The sequence below is a fragment of the Neoarius graeffei genome, chromosome 15, assembly GCF_027579695.1.
Source record: "Neoarius graeffei isolate fNeoGra1 chromosome 15, fNeoGra1.pri, whole genome shotgun sequence".
Classification (NCBI taxonomy): Eukaryota; Metazoa; Chordata; class Actinopteri; order Siluriformes; family Ariidae; genus Neoarius; species Neoarius graeffei.
The window spans coordinates 10,968,821-10,994,454 of record NC_083583.1 but is presented as its reverse complement, the minus strand read 5'-3'; the positions used below and the strand labels follow the sequence as shown (position 1 = coordinate 10,994,454).

General features: G+C 41.3%; 1 protein-coding gene across 8 annotated transcripts in view; it reads right to left on the bottom strand.

The window, feature by feature from the left end:
* LOC132899158 (CSC1-like protein 2) overlaps positions 1-25,634 on the bottom strand; it is a 204,383-nt gene that overhangs the window by 61,288 nt on the left and 117,461 nt on the right. For 7 of the 8 annotated variants that reach the window (XM_060940843.1, XM_060940842.1, XM_060940845.1 and 4 more), the window contains 4 exons: positions 25,291-25,328; positions 17,631-17,773; positions 2,503-2,554; positions 2,236-2,344 (listed from right to left, as the gene is read on the bottom strand). In XM_060940843.1, coding sequence (XP_060796826.1) covers positions 2,236-2,344; positions 2,503-2,554; positions 17,631-17,773; positions 25,291-25,328 — 342 coding nt within the window. Of the gene's footprint in view, positions 1-2,235; positions 2,345-2,502; positions 2,555-17,630; positions 17,774-21,954; positions 22,241-25,290; positions 25,329-25,634 lie in introns of those variants that run through there. The other variant, XM_060940849.1, reaches the window with a different exon arrangement.

Genomic DNA, 25,634 nt, shown 5'->3' with positions numbered 1-25,634 from the left:
CCATCCATCTTTCCTTCAGTCCTGACCAGCTTTCCTGTCCCTGCAGATGGAAAACATCCCCACAGCATGATGATGCCACCACCATGCTTCACTGTAGGAATGGTGATCCCAGGGTGTTGGGTTTGCGCCACACATGGCATTTCCCATGATGGCCAAAAAGTTCAATTTTTGTCTCATTTGACCAGGGAATCTTCTTCCATGTGTTTGGAGAGTCTGCCACATGCTATTGGGCAAACTCCAAATGGGTTTTCTGAAGCAATGAGACTTTCTGGCCACTCTTCCATAAAGCCCCGCTCTGTGGAGTGTATGCCTTAAAGTGGTCCTATGGACAGATACTCCCATCTCCACTGTAGATCTTTGCAGCTCCTTCAGTGTTATCTTTGGTGTCTTTGATGGATCTCTGATTAATGCCCTCCTTGCCCAGTCTGAGAGTTTTGGTGTGTGGTCTTCTCTTGTCAGGTTTGTAGTGGTGACATTCTTTCTATTTTGCTATAATGGATTTAATGGTGCTCTGTGGGATATTAAAAGCTCAGGATTTTTTTTATAACCCAACCCTGATCTATACTTCTCCACAACTTTGGCTACGTTCACACTGCAGGCTGAAGTGACTCAAATCCGATCTTTTCGCCCATATGTGACCTGTATCCGATCTTTTATTGACAATATGAACGACACAGGTCCGATTTTTTTCAAATCCGACCCAGGCCATTTGGATATGTGGTCCTAATTCCGATTCCTATCCGCTCTTTTCATATGCGACTTCAGTCTGAACCGCCAGGTCGCATTCATCCGACTTACACGTCATCAACAAGCCACAAACGTCACTATTCTGTGCTGAAGTAGGCGGCGGGTCTCTCAAAAAAAGTTACAACATGGCGCATAATCGCAGGCGCAGATAGAGGGTGGGACTCGTCCCACCCAGATTTAAATTCACTTCGTTCGGTCCCCCCCCACTTATAGGGAGGAAAAAACGTCTATGCTGTCTTTCTTTGCATAAGGCAAACCTCACGGAAAAATCAAAAGACTAATTACCATTCGGTTTATTGAGGTGCACAGCAGTGTATACATAGTTGCAACAACTCACATAAAACAAAGACTGATATTCGGTTGGTTGAGCTGCGCAGACTGCACAGGTTGCGAGCTCGAGCTTGGTTGCTATGGTAACCCACAACAAGTTTGACAGGCATATCGGGGTTGGTTTGCCGGCAGCTTTGTCCCCCCCAGTTTTTTGTCCCCCCCCAGTTCAAAAAACGTATCTGCGCCCCTGCGCATGACATCAATGCGAGGGACGCTTCGGGCTGTGAAGGTTCTGAATCTTCTCAATGGAAGGACGCAGAGGTTAGGGAGCTGATTTCCATTTGGGGGGATACAGCTATTCAAGCTAGATTGGATGGGTCATACCGCAACCGGGCGGTTTTACTTCCGTAAACACTGGCCATGCTCACTGCGTGTGACGTCGTCGTATCCTGCAATGCGCATGCGGAACACTTTTAGGTCGCTTTTCATTCATACTGAGGATCACATACAAGTCGCATATATTTGTTAATGTGAACGACCTCACAAAAAAAATCGGATTTCACCAAAAAATCGGAATTGAGCGTTAAGCCTTGCAGTGTGAACGTAGCATTTGTCTCTGACCTGTTCGGAGGCTCCTTGGTTTTCATGTTACTTGCTTAGTCGTGTAGCAGAGTCAGGGTCCTTCCAGAACAGGTTGATTTAGTCAGACATCATGTGACACTTTGATTGCACACAGGTGGATCTTAATCAACTAATTACGTGACTTATGAAGTGAATTTGTTGGAGCAGCTCTTATTTAGAGGTTTTACATGAAACAGAGCGACACTCCAGATTTCTATTTTTTTTCATCTTAATTATTGTTTGTGTCACAATAAAACAAATTTTCCCCTTTAAAGTGGTCGGCATGTTGTGTAAATCAAACGGTGCTAACCCTCCAAAAACCCACTTTAATTCCAGCTTGTAATGCAACAAAACAGGACAAACACCAAGCGGGATGAATACTTCTGCAAGGAATGACGTCACTTCCCATCCCTGATGAAGGCTCCTGAAGGAGTTGAAAGCTTGAGAATGTCCAAGAATTTTGTTGTGTAAAACGTTTTTTAAAACCTTTCTATGAAACTGAAGTTTATTTGGAAGTTGTCCAGCAGTGACCTCATTAACCGTAGCATTTCATGGAGAAGCTGTATTCCTGTTTTTAAAAACGAATTAAAACGTTACCAGGTCGTCCTCCTTGTAGTGCATCCTCGAGGTGTGGCGTCTCATGCTGTAGACTGTGAGGAGGAGATACAGGAACGCAAAGGACGTGTGTAACCACAGCAGATTGTTCCTGCGGGACAGCAGCGACAAAACCAGTCAGCTTTCATTTCAAGAAATCAAACTCATCCCACATTTAAAAATCATATCTAAACACCACATCACAGTCTTCTTTACATTGCAACTATTACTGCATAAAATGATTGGTCGCTCAAAAGTATGTGCACTCACCCCGACTTCAGGTTTGCGATGGTGGTGCGGCCAAAGCTGTATGCGTTGTTTTCTGATGAAATGTGGGGGGGGGGGATTAAAAAAAAAAATTTGTGTTTAGATCACAGAAGTCTCATTTCATCTCATTATCTCTAGCCGCTTTATCCTGTTCTACAGGGTCGCAGGCAAGCTGAAGCCTATCCCAGCTGACTACGGGCGAAAGGCGGGGTACACCCTGGACAAGTCGCCAGGTCATCACAGGGCTGACACATAGACACAGACAACCATTCACACTCACATTCACACCTACGGTCAACTTAGAGTCACCAGTTAACCTAACCTGCATGTCTTTGGACTGTGGGGGAAACCGGAGCACCCGGAGGAAACCCATGCGGACACGGGGAGAACATGCAAACTCCGCACAGAAAGGCCCTCGCCGGCCACGGGGCTCGAACCCGGACCTTCTTGCTGTGAGGCGACAGCGCTAACCACTACACCACCGTGCCGCCCAATCTGGATTCAATTTTTTTTTTTTAAAGAATACTAAATTTGTAATAAATAAGCTGAAGCACAATTGTATCAAAAGGCACAGTGGGATAGTGTGTGAGAGATGGATTAACAGGAGAGGAGATGATTAAAAACAGACAGTTCTGTAGAGAGAACGATGGACACGGCATGAGGGACCAAAAAAATCTCAGAGACCAAGAATGGAAATAGCAAAAGTGTCTGGAGAAATCAAGGGCTGTTTTGTTTGCTGCGTTCAACATCCCCACTCTCTGACAGTCTGATGCAATCCGGGGGGGGGGGGGGGGGGGGAGGGATATCAAATACAGCACTACTCATTATTTAAAGCTGTACTGCCTTTCAGATTTTTCAAGTGTAGGTCATAAAAATAATTTCAACACATTATTTTTGTTTAGTGGATTGAAAGCTACTGAATTTAAAAAAAAAAAAAAAAAAAAAAAAAAAAGACTTCCAATTTTATTACGTTTTCTAAAATAGAAAAAAAAAATTATAAATTTATCTCCACGTCGTGGCCCGAAATTCTCCGCTATTTTTTCCTGCTTCACCATGACCCAATTCAAGATACTACATCATGCGTCACATGGTGGGCTTTCCCCGTTCACGCAGGGCATTGTGGGATACAAATTTGAAACGGGGGAGAAAAACAGGTACCCTATGGGTACATGTGGCTGCTGCTTATAAATAGTTCTCTGATCCCATGTCCATACAATAAATATAGCATATACACGTTATCAGTTCTACTCGCCTCATCTCTTGCAAGCATCACCAAGCTGTGAGCAGCATCAGGGCTTGTAGGATTTTGGTTACAAATTGTATTTACTGCGTTTTGTTGAAAATACAGTGCTGTGAACTCTATCCCCCATCTCATATCATCTCTAGCCGCTTTATCCTGTTCTACAGGGTTGCAGGCAAGCTGGAGCCTATCCCAGCTGACTACGGGCGAAAGGCGGGGTACACCCTGGACAAGTCGCCAGGTCATCACAGGGCTGACACATAGACACAGACAACCATTCACACTCACATTCGCACCTACGGTCAATTTAGAGTCACCAGTTAACCTAACCTGCATGTCTTTGGACTGTGGGGGAAACTGGAGCACCCGGAGGAAACCCACGCGGACACGAAGAGAACATGCAAACTCCACACAGAAAGGCCCTCGCCAGCCACGGGGCTCGAACCCGGACCTTCTTGCTGTGAGGCGACAGCGCTAACCACTACACCACCGTACCGCCTGTGAACTCTATCCATTTTCAAAAAAAAAAAAAGTAAGAAAGCACTTGTTCATGAATAGTCCTAGAAGCATTATTTAGTACTAATGAGCATATTTTGTTTCACAAGCGTCGTGTAAAGACTAAAAAAAAAATTTTTTTTTTAAATTAAAGCGAATAGCAGAAGAAGTTTCATATCAGCTTCTCAATATATCGGCCAAAAAGCTCAAACCCTTCATTTGACCTTTCAGAAGGACCAAACAAAAGCCGTGATAATCAAAAGGTACATTTTCTTAAAATAAACAACTTGATATCGAATCGGTAGCCTTGGCAAACCACGAGGTGAATTTCGTTTATCTTTTTATCTGCCGATTATCTTCTGATACTCGGAAGTTAGAACGAGATTTCTCTTATTTCGTTTCTGGTTCTGATTGGTTCCGAAGTTTATCAAGAAGTAGAACGGGGAATCGAACTTGATCAGGATAAGTGCTGATTGGTTACGAAGCTTCGCTATTGTTACAATCCTTCTCACAACACGATGACATCGTGGCTTCGCCACTCCTTCTTGTGTACCTTTGATAACGCGAGACCAACTGTTCATATTGAGAGATCACCATTCTGGTGATTGTAATGCTTATGCACAGTGTGCTATTGTTACACTCATTCTTACAACACGATGACATAGTGGCAACTGCCTCGCTTCAACTCTGAGGCGGTAGCCACAAAAATGGAGGACGGGAGTGTGCGAATGAAATGTGAAAGACTGGCTACAGTAACGGAAAGCGAGAAGAAAAGACGTTGCGCTATATACAAAGGAAAGGAAATGCAGGACCAAACTAATAAATATCGGCGCTCAGCGAGCACCTCGGTGTGATCAGCTGTTCGTTTAGTGACAGAATGATGGAACTGTCCGTGCACACTCAAAGGTCAACCTGTAGATGGCAGTAACGCAACACTGTGGATGCCAGCTACCGTAAAACCCAAAAGAAGGTGGTAAACCTACGCATTCCGCACACGGACTTCCTCGGTCTTCATAATTTGCTTTAATCCTCTTAAATAAAATAACATCCCAGCCACAGAATGGCTTGATATTTTTGAGATATTACAGAAATAAACATGCATCACAATGACCAAATTTCAGAGGGAACTAAATTTCACCGATTTTATGAAATCGAAAGGCCGTCTAGCTTTAATCAAATCAATCAATCATATTGTCCCTAATCAGGATTCAAAGCTCACGGCACGGATGCAGCACGTACAAGTTACGATTTCCTGACCTTGATTGAAAACAGTTCGTGACTCAAAATATTTACCACCTGATAACACCATCCATCAGAATCTCTCCGATGAACGCTGTTCTGCCTTCCTGAATTTTTTCCAACACTAAAATTGAGGTAATTCACCAACAGTTGAGGTGTTCAATGACCGAGCTCAAAGCACCATGCTCCTCGAATATTCCGGACCCACCGCAGATATTATGACTGGGTGCACCAACGCATTTTGTGAATTCAGTCTCCCAACTGAAAGTTGTATTTCTGGTCTCAACGCAAAGTTCAATTTCTCTACATATGTCAGTTGGAACAGGGTCCAGCTGACAAGTTTGGTGAAGATATGCCTGCCATCTATTGCCCTGATGAAAACCTCAATAAATCATCTTCCTTTCATTTAAAAAAAAAAAAAAAAAAAAAAACTGTTATGGCCAGACCAACTCTGAAAAAACCTGGGCTGAATCCTGATGACTTCAGCAACTATCAACCCATCTCGAATCTGCCATTTATATCTAAAGTTCTTGACAGGATAGTGGCATCTTAACTCCAGGACCACTTGAAGGACAATGACCTCTGAGCCATTTCAATCTGGTTCTTATCCTAAACGCAGCACAGAAACCGCCTTGGTCAAGATAACCAATGGCCTCCTCTGTACGGCTGATGCTGGATTTCTTTCCATACTTATCCTCCTGGACCTCAGTGCACCCTTTGACCCCATCTCTTATCGACGACTTCTGGAACGTCTAGCCAGCATTGGAGTCCATGGCAGCGTTCGTAATAGATCAGAGGACAATATTTATTCTAGTATATTACACACGACACACTTTCTCCCACAGTCCAACCATCCATGTGTACACAACTCAATCATGATGCTTTCAATGGTAAATACACAACTTTTTAGTCGTGAAACCTGTTTTCACCGGATTTGAAGGATCCCTGGAAGCATGAGCTTGAAGGTCTAGAGGTAGCGCATGTATAAGGCATATTGCGCTTTTATCCATTGTTCTATTAATGAGGGGTTTTTTTTTCTTCCATTAACATTGGGTGTCTGCTTTATAAATATTCATGACTGGGGAGTGGTTTGTGGGAAAACAGGCTGCGAGTTGAAGTGTTAAAATGATCTATGCACATTATATGGACATGAGTGTTTTACTGGGAAATCCACCACTCGTATTTTCCATCCGAGCTCCATCTGGGACATGGAGAACCAAAACCGGAATCAAAATTTCAATGTCACTCGTGAAGAAATCGATTAATTGTTTTGATAAATTTGGGGACTTTGTTTGTGAATGTGTCGATATAATAAAACACGATCAACTTCATATCTTCCAGCCAACTTCTCATGTTGAAAAGCTCACACTTTTCATATGAAAAATACATCGCGGATCTGAGTAGCATATTTAAAGGAACAGTCCACCGTACTTCCATAATGAAATATGCTCTTATCTGAATTGAGACGAGCTGCTCCGTACCTCTCCGAGCTTTGCGCGACCTCCCAGTCAGTCAGACGCGCTGTCACTCCTGTTAGCAATGTAGCTAGGCTCAGTATGGCCAATGGTATTTTTTGGGGCTGTAGTTAGATGCGACCAAACTCTTCCGCGTTTTTCCTGTTTACATAGGTTTATATGACCAGTGACATGAAACAAGTTCAGTTACACAAATTGAAACGTGGCGATTTTCTATGCTATGGAAAGTCCGCACTATAATGACAGGCGTACTAACACCTTCTGCGCGCTTCGGCAGCGCATTGATATCTGAGCTCCGTATCAATGCGCTGTCGAAGCGCGCAGAAGGTGTTAGTACGCCTGTCATTATAGTGCGGACTTTCCCTAGCACAGAAAATCGCTACGTTTCAATTTGCGTAACTGAACTTGTTGCATGTCACTGGTCATATAAACCTATGTAAACAGGAAAAACGCGGAAGAGTTTGGTCGCATCTAACTACAGCCCCAAAAAATACCATTGGCCATACTGAGCCTAGCTACATTGCTAACAGGAGTGACAGCGCGTCTGACTGACTGGGAGGTCGTGCAAAGCTCGGAGAGGTACGGAGCAGCTCGTCTCAATTCAGATAAGAGCATATTTCATTATGGAAGTACGGTGGACTGTTCCTTTAAATAATATTGGCTGGCTCTTTTTTTGTGGTGCATCACATATATTCCATTCAGCTAGCATGATACTGAACGAGTCAAAGACGAGTAGCTGAATGGAATATAATCTGATAGACCACGAAAAAAAGCCAGCCAATATCATCGTCGTCCATACACATTCCTTTCGGGTGTTCGACGCGTCTTTCTCTTTCAAAATTCTCTCAGAATCTTCCATCTTTAAAACGGCGCAAACCTGGTGGCCATGTTTACAAGCGGAAGTTTTGCATCTCCGATGTGTGACGTCATGTTATCTTGACAACCAGGTGTAGGTATCATGCCGCCATCTTGTGTCAGAACTACAATTCCCAGGCAACTTCCGTGTGACCTACATTACACGTGGGCGGGATCATCTACGTCATCATATAAGGAAGCATAAAACAATGGGACAACGCTTCCATCTTTGTCTCTCGCGTCTGGCTTCCGATGAATCTAGACGCATAAAGGGATGCTCTCCACCCAAAAAGACGTCTTCTTTCTTGCAAGATCCATCACTCAGCGCGATTTTCTTTCTTACCCTTGGCAAAGGTAAACTCTAGAGTCGCGCGATCTTTAAACTCAAACTGAGTTACAACCGGTTTACTTGTATTAGAAGTGACGTCACGACTGCAGCCCAGGCAGTTAAAAGTTAAGAAGCGATTGAATCCTTTTTAACTCAAAAGCGCTGTGCATCTTATTCTGATCAGAGACTTTTCCTCACGAACGCTGAGGTTCGGACCAAGAATCCTCTGCTTTCCACGGGAACCACCCAAGTGCTCCGCTGGACCCGAAAGTTTCTACGCCTCCATCACGAGCGGCTCACGTGCTCCCACGGCGAGGCCCGAGACTACACCGGCGAATAGTTCTTCATATCTTGCTAAAGGCAGGATTAAGTAAGATTTTGGCATTTGGGCATAATTAGGATAGTCTTAGGAATTTGCTTTTATTTGAAATAGTGTGAATTTAAACCCAGGTTTATCTGTTACACTGTTAGACACGCAGCGTGTTGATTTATTTTGTTCTATGTTCTCTCAATTGTTTAATAGGTTGTGCATGCTTCTCTCTGACTAACACTAATTTCCTTATCATACATTTTGACCTTATCAAGGTTTCAGCGAGTTTGGTAATGTTATGAGTGTGGAATCTTTTTGTTACTGAGAAAACACGTGCTCAACAGGCCTGACCAGGCCTGATACACTTTAGACAGCTTCCCTTTGTCTTTAGCAACACGTGCTCAGTAGGCCTCACCAGGCCTAACAAACACACTTTAGCTAGGCCATAGGGCCGTTCACAAACACACACTAGCAACACAAGGCTAATCTAGGCCTCCACCACGTGTAGTTAGCTACGCGAGGCTAAACACATGGTCAAGTCCCACACACACACACACAAGCACACATTAACAACAGAGCTAATCCTTTGTTCTATTTAGATAACATTCTTTTGTTTTAGCTAGCAACAAGCTAGGCCATATACACACACACACACACGTATATACACACACACACACACACACACACACACCTCACTGCTTGTATATATTGATTTATTATTTTTATCTTTGTTATAATAAATTCATTTATTAAACAAACTGTTTGTGTGAACAATATGAAGTCCCCAATCTCCCTCGAATTCAAAAGGGTGCATATAAAAGTTATGTAATGTGGTAAGTGATCGTAATAATTTGGAAATGTACCATAATTTAGCTGTTTGGTAATTTATTATTAAGCACCAGGATTAATGGTATGATTCACTAAATGATTCATTGAATGATTCACTAAATGATTCACTAAATGATTCATTGAACGAGACTGATTCTATGGTATGATTCAATTCAAATGAGTCAAAGTAAACGATTCAATGGGATTGATTCATTTTAATTATTAACCTTCAAAATTTAATGAGACTGATTTAATGAGATTGATCACTTAATTTCAATAATTAACTGATTGCACCCACACAGGCAATATCGTAAACCATATTCAACGCTCATTCTCCATTGGGTAGAGTGACGCAATACACGTAGGATAAGCGATATGCTAACAATATTGCATGCTAGCGAACCAAATGAATGAAACCCGCTAGAAGGGAATAGAACGCAATGTTTTTATTCCATGGAAAAAGTGTCCTGTATGTATAATAGTTCCTGATATTTCACTCTGATGATGTCACTCCCAGTGTTTTCCCGCTGACTAGACGCGCGTTGTCAAAATGGCGAACCGGTTCAAAATTAAAATTCTTTTGATCAATTTGCACATTTTTTTTTTTGTGCATGTAGATGTGTCCATATAATAAAGAACATTACACGGTGGTACAAAGATATGAAGTTTATCTTCTAGTGCTGAAAAATACATCACTCGTGAAATATACGGTACATTCACCGTTTGAAGATATGAAGGTTAATCTTTGTGCAACCGTGTAATATCCTCTATACTTTTATGTACATATACATGGGCATGATTTTCAGATGGGGAGGGGGGGTGTTTTTGACATCTCAGGAAAAAAAAAAAAAAATACTACAAATATGAAACTAGCTAAAATGGCTAAATACTTTCTTCTTCTTTCATCTCTCCAGCTCCTACATCCACCTCTCTAAAATCTCTCTCTCCATACCTTCGACTAGCTCCCAATGACCCCACTCATCGAGTACAATCCCATTACTGCAGAGGTTAAGCCCCAGCACAATAATCTACAGCTCGCTACACCCAAGGATAAGGACACAGCGAACACAGAATTAAACAAGGACATCGGCAGGGTGAGCGTGAGCACCAACGCCAGCTCATTAACACTTAGCGTCTTGCAGCTGAGGCACACGTTTACCCCACTGCCAAAACTTGTTCAGTCTGGAGACAGTCGCAGGTTATTACAGTGAAATGGAAGAGGAGCGGGATCCTACTCAACAAATTCGACTGCCTCGGACACCTGATCAGAAAAAGCGTTGATGAGAGCACCTTTCTATATTACTATCAAAAAAAAGGTGGCATGCACAATGTAACCATGGCAACAGTACTACCGAGTAGAGGTGCACATTGGGATTGGATCTGAGATGAAAAGAAAAAGGGGGGGGGAAGCTCCAGGAGGTTGTGTGTGAAGTTTGCGGCACCATTTATCTTCAGTAAAAGGTTAAATTGTTTTTGGGTTAAACTTCTCATCTCATCTCATTATCTCTAGCCGCTTTATCCTGTTCTACAGGGTCGCAGGCAAGCTGGAGCCTATCCCAGCTGACTACGGGCGAAAGGCGGGGTACACCCTGGACAAGTCGCCAGGTCATCACAGGGCTGACACAGACACAGACAACCATTCACACTCACATTCACACCTACGGTCAATTTAGAGTCACCAGTTAACCTAACCTGCATGTCTTTGGACTGTGGGGGAAACCGGAGCACCCGGAGGAAACCCACGCGGACACGGGGAGAACATGTAAACTCCGCACAGAAAGGCCCTCGCCGGCCACGGGGCTCGAACCCGGACCTTCTTGCTGTGAGGCGACAGCGCTAACCACTACACCACCGTGCCGCCCCTGGGTTAAACTTATTTTATTTAAAAGTTTGGGGGTAAATATACTGTGCTCTCCACAATTACTGGCACCCCTTGTAAAGATTAGTAAAAAGGGTTGGGGGAAGAAAAAAAAAATCCACCTTTTGGTGAAGTTGCTTCATCTCGCACTGAGGGAAAAAAAAATCTAAGCTTTAATTGAAAAATTTATTCAGAGAGGAAAAAAAAAATCCTCATTTTCCACCATCCTAGGCGCCACTGGAAATTATAGTAAACAATGCAACTGAAGCATGTTTCCTATTTAAATGGTGCATGTTTGAGTTGATTGGAGTGTGTAGGAACTTCCAAGCTGTAACCCATGACTTCCTGATTAACTGGGGAACAAATATGACGTGACACAGGAGCCAAATTCCCTCCAGATCAACATGGGAAAGATAAGAGACACACAAACCAAAGGAAGTAGTATGTTGATGTTCATAAGTCAGGGAATGGTTATTTAAAACCCCACACCCCTCCTCCTGTGAAAACGTTCATTTTTACTGTTGGGGCAAAAAAAAAAAGTGGACACCAACTGGAACTGTTACAGACTCACCTGGAAGAGGAGCCAAGTTTATTTACCCCCATGTACGGTGAGGAGGAGGGTAAGAGACAAATATAGACATCTCCCCAAGGATCACTGTTGGTGAATTACAAGAAAAAAAGTGAAATCTTGGGGTTTCCAAGTCTCCAAAACCGCCATCAGACTCCACCTCCATGCCAACAGATTATTTGGAAGGTTCCAGAAAAAAAAAAAAAAAAAAAAAGAACGCTTTTCTGTCAGTTAACCACAAACGTAAATCACCTGAAGTTTGTGAAACGCAGCGACAATTTTGACTGGAACCGTGTTCTCTGGTCTGATGGAACAAAAATGGAGCTTTTTTGGCAATAAACACTAGCAATGGGTTTGGTGTAAAAAGCAGGATGGCTATAATGAAAAGAACCCGAACCCAACTGTAAAATATGGTGGAGGTTCTGTGATGTTTGTTTTGGGGCTGTTTTTCCTCCAAAGGCCCTGGAAACCTTGTTCGGGTCCATGGCAGAGATGCCAACCACTATGAAATTTTCGTATTTTATACAGTTTTCTGCCACTTCTGCACCACTACGACCAGTTAATTCGAAACTACGAATTTCACAGTGATTGGAAAAAAAAAAAAAAATCAGTTCGTTCCGCATTTTTGTTTGGTACGTTGAACTCCGCCATAATTGAAGAAAATTCAGTCCGTTCCGCATTTTCGGAAGGATGAAATCCGCGGGAATCATTCAAAGCTTTCGTGATACGTCGTCGCTGATTGGTTGATATTCGCTTCCGGGTTTGAACTCGACCAATCAAAATTCGTGATAGTACCATCGTTCGTTCGCAAGTGGTTGTTGGTCTTATCGTTTCTGCTGTCCGACAATGGAGAAGCCGAGCAAGAATAACCAGAAATTTAATGATAAATATACAGCAACATGGCCGTGTATTGTTCCTTCGCGAAAGGGGATGTATTTCGCACAATGCACGGTTTGCAACTGCGATATTTCTGTCCAGCACAGCGGACAACACGACGTGAAAACGCACATTTCATCACCGAAGCATCGAGGAAACTTACTATTACTTACTATTGTGTGTGTGTGTAATATATATATATATATATATATATATATATATATATATATATATATATATATATATATATGAATGAATGATTCCACGCTTATGGGTACTGAAATGGGGACATGAACTTATTTTTAAAAATTCACCTAAAACCATTTCTTTTTTTACCATCAGGTCACGAAACATGTAATCTTTAATGAATGATATGTTAAAAGATAACTTTAATTTTCTGAGATGTAATAAAAACATTTATATGCCAAAGTCAGAACGTAACAGAAGTGTTGTGGACATATATATTCTCAATTTTAACAATGTAGAATTACTTTTTGAAACATAGGAAGGTGATGTTTTAGCAAATATAATTAATAAACATGTGTAGTAGAATAAACATACACATTCTTTCAATAAGATTAACATGGTATATAGCTAGATTAATTAATTTGTAACAGACGCGAGATGGACAATCGTAACAGAAGTAATGTAACAGACATCATTTTGGAACTCATAGGCTTGACTTTGGCATATAAATATGTTTTTATTACATCTCAGAAAATTCAAGTTATCTTTTAACATATCATTCATTAAAGATTACATGTTTTGTGACCTGATGGTAAAAAAAAGAAATGGTTTTAGGTGAATAAGTTCATGTCCCCATTTCAGTACCCATAAGCGTGGAATCACTCATATATATATATATATATATATATATATATATATATATATATACATACACACACACACACATACATATATACATACAGTTTGCAACCGAAAACTACAGATTCTTCGGCCCCGGACTACAGATCTGTTTATTGAAAGGTTGGCATCTCTGCCATGGCATCATGAACTCCATGAAACACCAGGACATTTTAAAATCAGAATCTGGCTCCTCTGCATTTTAGGAAACTAAAACCGGGTCATCATTGGATCTTCCAGCAGGAAAATGATCCGATGTCCAAATCAACACAAAAACGGTTCATTAAGCACAGAATCAAGCTTCTGCCCTGGCCATCTCAGTCCCCTGACCTGAACCCTAGTGAAAACCTGGAGGAGGGAGCACAAGAGAGGGCCGAGGACCCTGGATAATGTGGAGAGACTGCGTAAAGAGAAATGGGCTCAGACGCCCTGATCTGGATCTCCAACCTTATAAAATGTTCTAGGAGAGACTCAGTGCTGTTTTACTGCCAAAGGAAGGGTGTACAAAGAGTATTCAATGTAGGGGTGTCAATAATACCAGCACGTTTTTGTTAAATTATTTCTTGAGGGACTAAAGGTTGGATTTCTTTCCCCACCCCCAGTGAGAGATGAAGCGACTTCACCAAAAGTGGATTTTTCCTAGCCATTTCTACGAAATACTTACAAGGGGTGCCAATAATTGTGGAGAGCACTGAAACGGAGGGGTGTTTTTTTTTTTTTTTTAAATTGCAGTGGGGTACAAACTAAAATAACTGCAGCAGTGGTTTAGCCCAATCTAGTCCTAGCTAGCCCAAGCTAACTCAGCCTTTATTCTTAATTTTGACAAAATGAAATTCAAGGTAAGAAGGAAAGCACATGAAGCGATGCGCCCAGCATGCATCGTGGCCACTGTACAAGCCTCTGGAGGCAGCGTTTTGATCTGGGATTGCTTCAGTTGGTCAGATCAATACTCCATGACGTTATGGGGCAATAAAATGAAGTCAGCTGATGACCTGAATGTACTGAATGACCAGATCAAAATCACATCAATTGATTTTTTTTCTTCCCCTTCTCTGATGGCACAGGAATAAAATTAAGGCTCGATTAGTGAAAGAGTGGTCTAGGAAGCATCAGCAAGCATTTTCCACATGAACTGGCCACCACAGAGTCCTGACCTTAACCCCATTGAGAGTCTCTGGGATGCTGGAGAAGATGTACGCAATGGTTTGATTCTCCCAAAGTCAGTACAAGATCTCAGTGAGAAATTAATGCAACTCTGGATGGAAATAAATATTGTGTCGTTGTATAAGGTTGCCGAAACAATGCTACGGCACAAGCATGATGTGAACAACACTAAAGGCGGTCCGATGGGATATTAAACGTGCATGACGACTTCTTAGCCAGGCAGCGTGTACAAGTCTAATTCAAGTAATTGTACATTTAAGCCTGCTTAAGTACTTCTGAACTATTCACAATATTTCAAAAATACATTTAGCTGAACAAAAACACGTTTGCCTTTCTCCGAAGGGTGGGTGTCGGCTGATTATATCGGTTAACGGAGATCACAGATTTTCCTTATTGGTCATGCTCGAGTCGAAATATGGCGGAGAGGAGTCTCAGCTTCTGTGGCATTTTAATGAAACTGCTGTAATATTCTGTATGAGGATCACATGGTCCATAATGGGCCTCATTAACCAATTAGATCAAATGTTTTTTTTTTCTTAATTTTTCTATTTTTCAAAGATATTTACATGGAAATTGGCAGCACATAGATACATAGATGGTTGGATACTGAATACGAGAGTTTGAAAAATTAGTTTAAAAAAATGCAAATTAGCATTGATTATGCTAATTAGGTAAAAATGTTAAATTGGTATACTCCAAAAAAAAAAAGCAATAAAAGATCATTTCTAATCCTCTCTTTGTGCCCTGTAGGCCTTTGTATTTCTCAAAAGTAGGGCCTACTAGTGTTTATGAAATATGTGTGTATATGTATGCATGTTATTTACCAGCTGGGAGGTCCGTATGGTGAAATACCGTGACTGAGGTACTGAGCGAGGCCCTCTGGGCCGAGGTCAGTATTCAAGGCCGAGGTCACGGTATTTCACCATACGGACCGACCTTAAGCTGGTAAATAATATTTTTTTTTCTTTACCAAATTCAAACAGAAAACGAGAGCGCCCGAAAGGGAAAACCGAGCCGAGCCGCCATTTTGAATCCTCATTCACGGCTATAATGCAAATGGCTTCCTCCTCGGTATACAAGTGCACTTCCATGGCAGGAAAAAAAAACAAACTACTACATTTTGCCGCCTATATAGTCCCCTATTTATACAAAATTGAGTCATTCAGGATTCAGCCATGTTTTTGCTTGGCGTTAGCAAGTTACAGGTTTTTAGCTTTCTCCTGAAATGTTTTCTTTTATTTCTTCTTCCTCAGGGTAGTAAAACTCGCTTTCACTGTGAACACTGTCGTTATCGCTATCCATGCTGTAAAATTAATGCTATTCTCCTGAGAAATGCTGGCAAACATTTATAAGATTTTTGATAATCTTATAAATCTTATTTTTAAAAAAAAAAGTTGACAAAAAATTATACTATGTTTGTTGTTGTTGTGAACGAGTGAGTCGCCAGAGGTCCGTAACCGGGGTCCGTACCATAGGATACAGACCCACTCGCCAGCCAGAGTGCAGGATTTGATGGAAACTGCACCGCGAACAAAAAAATTAATATTTCACAGCTTTCAAGGCGAACCTCGAAAAAACTGTCTGATCCACATCCAATAAACTATTCACATTAACTGAACTTGACACTCGTGTTTCTGACTTCAGGTTTTTTTTTTTTTAAATCTCATTCCGACCACTAAAGAGCTCAATATTTTTCATCAAAACAGCTCCAGTTATATTCTAAAATAGTTATTTATTTATAGGAATCAGTTTGATTTGGAAAAAAATAAGTAGGTAAAGCTATGAAAACTCACTTCAAAGTCTCCTGCGAATCATAACGTCAAAACTAGCAGACGGAAAATTTTGCTGAATCCTTCATCAGAAACTGAGAGAGCGAGAGAACATCACTATAAAAGTTATCTGACTGATACTGACGAGCAATCCAGTCAGAAACTGATCAGGAGAGAGAGCAGTTTCCCGACGTCACGCGAGCAGAGTTTTTACTCTGTTGTACCGACTTCAACCTGCTGTTGCTCCCAAAGTACTGAACAGATCTTAACCAGATACATTTCTTTGGAAAGCAGAGATTAGAAGCATTTTATGGTGCGTTCATGTGCTATGGGAATTATGGTAAATACCAAACGCCGACATGAACGCCCCCTCTTGTGGTATTTTCCACTGGGCAACTCGTAGAAAATTTTGATACACGAGTTGCCGAGATGAGATGAACTTTAACCTTTTCAACATGGCGGCGAGCGGTACAAGACTAGCTTATGAACCAAGAAAGAAGTGGTTTTCACCTACGGAAAGCTGACTCTCACCTTTTAAACGAGTCATGTTATGTATATTATATTATTATAATATGTATATTATAGCCTAATACAAAATATTCTGTGGCTGTCCAAAGAACGCCAACAATGATCTAGATACTGGCTACACTCATTGTGGCTACAGCCAAATTTCCAAAAACCGCGTGGCATTCAGTGTGTTAAGAAAATCTCTACTTGTCATGATCAGGAAATATTCAGCATTATTTACCTTTTGACTTTTGATAACTTGTATTCCTGCTGCAGCTGATGAACAAGGCAATCTATAATTGTTTTAGCCAAATAACAGGCCTGATTCTGAATCTGGTCCACCATCTTTAATTTGTCAACAACAACAAAAGCATGTGAACACAACACACTGGTAAATACGACTTCCTAACTGGAAAATATCATCTTCCCATAGCACATGAACGCAGCATTAATGAGTGTGTTCACAATAGAAAATATTCAAGAGTTGAGCAATGACAGATTTGGAAACTCAGATGAGTGTCTGCATGGACAATTTTCACAGCACGGCTAATGAGCGTCTGATACGCCTAGTAGTATTCACTCACCGAGTCCGTCCACCATGTTGGTTTTTTAGTTGCTTTCTGATCGTTTTTGGAGGTGCTACACAACAGTGAGACATGCCTAGTGTGAAACCAGCCTAATCAGTATGGAGGAGGTTCATTTCTGCTATGTTCTCTCGTCAGGGAGCCTGCGTGCTCTCAGCAGGCACTACTCACCCAGCAGGTCTCCGGAGAAGTTCACAGGCAGGACGATGCCCACTGACAGAACGCCCACCACCACCAGCAGCCCGATGATGTGCCGCTGGAAGGAGAGGTAGTGCACGGCATCTTCGCCACACTTCTCCCGGATCTCCTCGTCCCTACACACACACACACACGTTAAATTGTTCTCTTGTAATAACCTGCACGCACCCTTACTACTGCCTAACTCTATTAATCAAATTAAATCACGGTGAACACAATTCCACCAATCAACTTACTGCAATGGCGAATGAAGCACAAAAAAAAAAAAAGTTTGCACACCCTTTCGACAAAATTTTAATTGAGCAGCATGCTTAATATTTTAACAGTGGAAAGGATTTAAATAAAATCTCCTTTTCAAATAGTGATACTAATTTTCACTCGTACCTTGTTTGCTCAGCCTGCCTTTACAATTCTACATTCATACCAGTAAGTGACGTGCTATTTGTAATTTGTCTCTTGTGGGTGTGGCCTGTCCAAACAGTAAATAACTCGTTACAGGCTGGACCTAAAGTCCTGAATGGGGGAAATGCAGAAATGTTGTGCCAAAAGAATTGGTCTGAAGAACTGTCGAACATTTGTTTGGATTTATTGCTTTACTTTGTGGTTGTACCGAATTTACATAGAGTCGAGAAAAACTCAACTGCTTATGATCGATGCTGAAACTCCGTGTTGCGCACACACAGAAAACAAGATGAACTGTGAGCTCCTGCTCACTTCCGTATCCCCCCGCTCTCGCTTATATCAGAATGCAAGCAATCGAAGGAATAGGACACTTATTATTATGAATGTTGACTTCAACAAATAATGAACCCTGAAACAATTAAGTAAAGAGCAGTGTCTCTCTGCAGGGATTTCAAACAGCATCCTGGGAAACTGTCCTTTTGAAATAGCGTCAAAAATCCATCCTATACATTTCGTAAATACATTCAGCTGATAAACAGGAAGTCGATGTGCGACAGACCTGAAAACGGTATACACGGTATAGAACCCCAAGCTGAAGCTCGGTACCAAATATCAAGCAGGTGTGATTTATAGTTGCTGAGAAAAATGTTATGAAAATTTAGTAAATCCACGCTATACGGTACGCGTTTCATAAATACATGGTCAGTAAACAGGAAGTCGATGTGAGACAGACCTGAAAACAGTATACACAGTACAGAACCCCAAGCTGAAGTTTGGTACCAAGTGGCTAGGAGTCGTGGTTGCTCAGAAAAAGGGTGTTTTGGATAGATGGAAATACGGACGGACAAAGGTCAACCAGTATACCCCCCTCCTTCAGAGCAGAGGCATAATTAATGATCACCTGGCTGTTTTTCCATTTGATAATGGGCGATAGTGACGTAAATATATCAGGGATCTCAAAGACATTTCTGTGATGTGTAAAATACATCATGGTATATGGGTCACAATATAAATAAATACATAAACAAACCAAACATTTGATACTTTAATAGCTATAAAAATTTGATTTTTTTTTTGCATCAAAGTTTTTTTTTCCTTTTTTTTTTTTTTTTTTTAATTTAGAAAAAGAAACCCCAAATATTTAACACTGAACTTGGGGAGGGGGTAATCTATTTATTTTTATTTATTTATTTTTTTAAAGATTTTTTTTGGCCTTTTTTTTTTTTTTTCCACCTTCATTATTGGATAGGACAGTGTAGAGACAGGAAATGAGCGGGAGAGAGAGAGAAGGGGAGGGATCGGGAAATGACCTCGGGCCGGAATCGAACCCGGGTCCCCGGATTTATGGTATGGCGCCTTATCCACCTGAGCCACGATGCCCCCAGTAATCTATTTATTTAAAAAAAGGGGAAAAAAGGGGGATTTTACAATGACATCAACATCGGCTGCTTCAGTCAGTTTCTATTTATTATTATAAAATGTGTAGTGCCACGGGATTTTTGTCCCAGATGCACCACTTGCAGAATTCATAGAAACGGTGTTGAAAAGTATGCGATATTTTGCACCGTTTTCACTGGCTGATCCAGCAACAATCAACGAATAATCAGCTCAATAGCACCCCTATGGGATACATTTACCACTTTACATCATCCACGACTGTGTTGGACTGAGGCTGGTTCTAGAGGACTTGAGACAGGGACTCGTTTTAAATGACTACCATGTCCAGAACCGGAAACGAGTCGACACTCGACAGCGTCCATTCATTGTACATGTCCTGAATGATTCCATACATGTCAACCCCTCACGGCTCTCACCTGTACTCCCTGGTAAAGAAATCCATAATTTCCATACCAAATCCATAGTAATATTTCATGCATAATTAAAATGTATCAGATCTTACCTAATATATGCACTGGTTTATTTCTGTACTGTTAACACTCAATTACGCAACAGTCAGTCTTTTCTTAACCCTGATATAGACATGAAATTTCAAAATGTCTCAGTTTCGACATTTGATATGTTGTCTATGTTCTATTGTGAATACAATATCAGCTTTTGAGATTTGTAAATTATTGCATTCCACTTTTATTTACAATTTGTACTTTGTCCCAACTTTTTTGGGACAAAGTACAAATTGTAAATAAAAGCAGAATGCAATAATTTACAAATCTCAAAGACTGATATTGTATTCACAATAGAACATAGACAACATATCAAATGTCGAAAGTGAGACATTTCGAAATTTCATGCCAAATATTGGCTCATTTGAAATTTCATGACAGCAACACATCTCAAAAAAGTTGGGACAGGGGCAATAAGAGGCTGGAAAAGTTAAAGGTACAGAAAAGGAACAGCTGGAGGACCAAATTGCAACTCATTAGGTCAATTGGCAATAGGTCATTAACATGACTGGGTATAAAAAGAGCATCTTGGAGTAGCAGCGGCTCTCAGAAGTAAAGATGGGAAGAGGATCACCAATCCCCCTAATTCTGCGCCAACAAATAGTGGAGCAATATCAGAAAGGAGTTCAACTGTGTAAAATTGCAAAGAGTTTGAACATATCATCTACAGTGCATAATATCATCAAAAGATTCACAGAATCTGGAAGAATCTCTGTGCGTAAGGGTCAAGGCCGGAAAACCATACTGGGTGCCCGTGATCTTCAGGCCCTTAGACGGCACTGCATCACATACAGGCATGCTTCTGTACTGGAAATCACAAAATGGGCTCAGGAATATTTCCAGAGAACATTATCTGTGAACACAATTCACCGTGCCATCCGCCGTTGCCAGCTAAAACTCTATAGTTCAAAGAAGAAGCCGTATCTAAACATGATCCAGAAGCGCAGACATCTTCTCTGGGCCAAGGCTCATTTAAAATGGACTGTGGCAAAGTGGAAAACTGTTCTGTGGTCAGATGAATCAAAATTTGAAGTTCTTTATGGAAATCAGGGACGCCGAGTCATTCGGACTAAAGAGGAGAAGGACGACCCAAGTTATCATCAGCGCTCAGTTCAGAAGCCTGCGTCTCTGATGGTATGGGGTTGCATTAGTGCTTGTGGCATGGGCAGCTTACACATCTGGAAAGACACCATCAATACTGAAAGGTATATCCAGGTTCTAGAGCAACATATGCTCCCATCCAGACGACGTCTCTTTCAGGGAAGACCTTGCATTTTCCAACATGACAATGCCAAACCACATACTGCATCAATTACAGCATCATGGCTGCGTAGAAGAAGGGTCCGGGTACTGAACTGGCCAGCCTGCAGTCCAGATCTTTCACCCATAGAAAACATTTGGCGCATCATAAAACGGAAGATACGACAAAAAAGACCTAAGACAGTTGAGCAACTAGAATCCTACATTAGACAAGAATGGGTTAACATTCCTATCCCTAAACTTGAGCAACTTGTCTCCTCAGCCCCCAGACATTTACAGACTGTTGTAAAGAGAAAAGGGGATGTCTCACAGTGGTAAACATGGCCTTGTCCCAACTTTTTTGAGATGTGTTGTCATGAAATTTAAAATCACCTAATTTTTCTCTTTAAATGATACATTTTCTCAGTTTAAACATTTGATATGTCATCTATGTTCTATTCTGAATAAAATATGGAATTTTGAAACTTCCACATCATTGCATTCCGTTTTTATTTACAATTTGTACTTTGTCCCAACTTTTTTGGAATCGGGGTTGTATATTAAAGCCTATTTACAAATACATAATCACATCAGGCATTTAATTTTTTTCTCATCTCTTGATTTTAAATCATCATTTCATTTATTAGTATTACGATCATCGTGCATCTTTAAAACAAAGTTATATTTCAGAAATTATTCATACAAATAGAAATGTATTTATTCTATATTCATTAAAATGGACATAACATACTTACTGTAATACTTCATCCAAAGTTTTGAAAACTGACTCCGCTGTACCACTGTTACACACTGGCATGTCAAATTCTGGATCGCGCCCCAACATTCATGTCAAAAATTCGGAGAAGCACTGCCAGTCTCTTGTCACTCTTTTTATCATTGCTTTCATCAATCGTTACAGAAAAGGGCATAGTCTTACAATGATCCATCACTGGAGAAGTGGCCTCTGGTGCTAGACTTCGTTTTATAATCCGAGTCGCCTTGGTCCGTTTACAGCTGAATTTCTTTGCTAGATCACTATCTGGAAATAGTGTAGGGACGAGTTCTGTGAAATGGTCTGCGATGGACATCGGGAGGTTGTGTTGAGCAATGAAATTGCAAAATGCCACTTCTGATTTTAAGATAGTGTCAGATACAACCTTTGTTGGCTTTTGCGTGAAGAAATTAATTGACGGCCGTCTCTTTTTCTGGTTTGCATTCTTCACATGCATTTGAGATTTCATGTGTTCCCTCACGTCGTAAATTCCAGAGGCAAACGCTTTCACGTCTCAACAACAAATTGTGCAGTTGACATACTCGGCACCCATTTTGGAAGCGATAATTATTCCATTGAATGTTTGTCCATTCGGGAAGAAAGCGACCTCCAGTTTTAGATATGTTTTGAGTTTTTTCTTCGGTGGTGCCGAAATCTTGACCTCTTGACCTGTCTATTGTTACGCTACATGTGCTGTTATTTCCCGCTCGGTGTGCAGGAAAATCTGAGCGCATGCTCAGACATTCGGAATGGCTTGTTGGTACTAGCGGAAGTACCGGTTGAGTAATTCTACATGTAGAAAATGGCGGATCCCATGCATTTTCGTATTTCATGACGATTTTTTTGATGGTAATAAATCAAAAATAATTTTAAGGTGAAAATGTAGAAAAATCCGTAGTTGAATACCACTACGCCCGTACCATTTTCCATTTTTAAAATGCCAAAAATCCGTAGGGGTTGACATGTATGTGATTCGGAGTCCTGGTCTCCATGTTTTCAACACCGCATGTTCAGAGGTTCAAAAGAATAAAAACACATTTTATAACTGACCATCTTGGATCAACAACAGTTCTAGCTTTGTTGGTAACATGCTGTACGGGGTAAAGCTGGTCCCGTGTTAGAAACTAATATTCTGACATCATTGGCAAAGTGCCAAGTAGGTCGGGTTCAAATGCCTGAACTGGTCTCAGTTTTTCATTGGCTAATCAGACACAAGGTATGCCACCATTCTTGCTGGAGCGGTTAGGCACCTTGCTCAAGGGTACTTAAGCCAGTCCTGCTGGTCCAGGGAATCAAACCAGCAACCTAAAGTTGTTTCTCTAACCAATCAGCCATAGCTTCCCCAATGGCACAGTGCCAAGAATGAATTTGGCATGGTGCCAACCAATCAATGAGGCGTCGAATTAAATTACCTATAGCAGTTTTGCAAATCCAGAGTAAAAGTGGTATTATTCTGGTCCAAAAATACACTTTAGACCTCGCTAAAAGGTCATGTACATCATGGACATTTTGAAGGCCAAATTTCTGCCTGTAAAAGGGACCATTTTGGGTTGCGCACACAAGATTTCATATCAGATTTACAGTAACTTCCCTCGGTCTAATTTCACTTTGGTTTGTATTTCCTGCATACTCAGGCTTGGGAGTGTAATGCAGCAGCTCTAACTGAAAATCCATAATCTGTGCATCTGGTATGAAAATCTGGTGGACCGACACATTTATAGTTTCAAAGAAGGCATCATATCAAATTAGCTTACTGTAACAATTTATCACAATATCGATATTTGTGTCACATCGCTCAGTTCTTGGGTGAACAAAAGCACAACTGCTTCCAGTTTCTTACATGTACTCAGATTACAGATCGTCCCTCTTGAAACTGGATGACAAATATTTTTCTTTCCACATTTTTTTTTCTTTGGGGGACGACAACAAACACTTGCATTCATAAAACATCTACAGAGAAATGGACAACAGCTTTGGAACTTAAAAACAAACATTACTACAATGGTTACAGTTAGAGAATATCTTCTTTTGGCTGCTCCCGATTAGGGGTCGCCACAGCGGATCTTTCGTCTCCATTGCTCCCTGTCTTCCGCATCCTTCTCTACTACTTTCATGTCCTCTCTAACCACATCCATGCATCTCCTCTTTGGCCTTCCTCGTTTTCGTTTGCCTGGCAGCTCCATCCTCAACATTCTCTGCATCTCTTCTCAGGATGTGCCCGTACCATCTCAGTCTCATCTCTCTTAGCTTCATTCCCAAGCTCTCCACATGTTCTGTCCCTCTGATGTGCTCGTTCCTTATCCTGTCCAACCTCCCATTGCAAACCTTAACATCCTCAACTCTGCCACCTCTAACTTTGCCTCCTGTCTCTTCGTTAAGCATAGGGTCTCCAATCTGTGCGTCACAGCTGGTCTCACTACTGTCTTATACATCTTACCTTTCACTTTTGCTGGGACTTTCCGATCACAAATGACTCCTGAAATCCTTCTCCAACTGCTCCACCCTGCCTGCACTCTCTTTCTCACCTCACTATCGCAGCCCCCATTTTCCTGCACAGTTGACCCCAGGTACTTGAATTCGCCAACTTTTTACATCTACTCCTTGCATCTTCACTACACTCCCATCCCCGTTCTCGTCGATGCACATGCGGTTACATTTCAAGAATATAGGGGGTGCAAACTTTTGCACCCTTTCCTTTGATTAATGCGGATCGTCAGAACCACTGTTAAACTTGTCCATTTTAACCCATTGACGCCGGATGCTGCGTCGCGCAACATTGCCCCTAGCGCCGGTTGTTGCGTAACGCAACATTGCCCCAAATGCTGGTTGCTGCATAACGCAGCATTGTTGATTTGTCATTATTTTCAAGACGCATGCCAGATTTGTTTTTTTTTTTTTATAAAAATGTGTTAGTCTTAATGCTGAATGAGCATAATCCAATAAAAGCAGAGAACTTTACCTTTTAAATGCAACTTATTTCATGTCTTTATGTGCTTCAGAGGCTGAGATATTGAATTTTTCATAGGCGTTTTCAATTAATTATTTTTATTTCAGAAAACCCTCAGGCAGATGGGGACCTTTTCTAAAAACTGGCTTAGGCATTTGCAGACGTTTTTTTGCAGGCGTTTCAGGCGTCAATGGGTTAATCTGGTAAATTCCACTTTGTCTAACCGTCCTTGTAAATGAGGGATTTTTGAATGTATTTATTTATTTTTGCTAAAAACTGCAGAACCCAAGCTCAGCCAAGTAAAAATACGAGCAGTCACCATGCTGGTTTGGTCACTAACGGCACGCTCGACATAAATAAAGAGGCACTTACTTTATTCGAAATATGGCCGTCAGCCAAGAGCAGAAACCCTGCAGGAAAAGCAGATACAAACATGTATTAGGACCAGGAGTGGGCAGGGCAGAGGGTAGTGCATGTGTGTAAACATACAGTACATAAACTACTCAAATAAGACAAGAAACATTGCTTGTGTGCCAGGAATGATGCAACCTTGCAATTGAAAAGCCCAGAAAGCACCCAGCTGATGATATTCATTCGTTTACAAGCATAAGAATGAAGCAGAATCAACCTATGAGGAGTGATGCAGATGTGCGGCCTGCGCCGACTGCATCAAAACCAGCTGCAGGAACAGGATTACTGGAAGCATGCCAGTCACG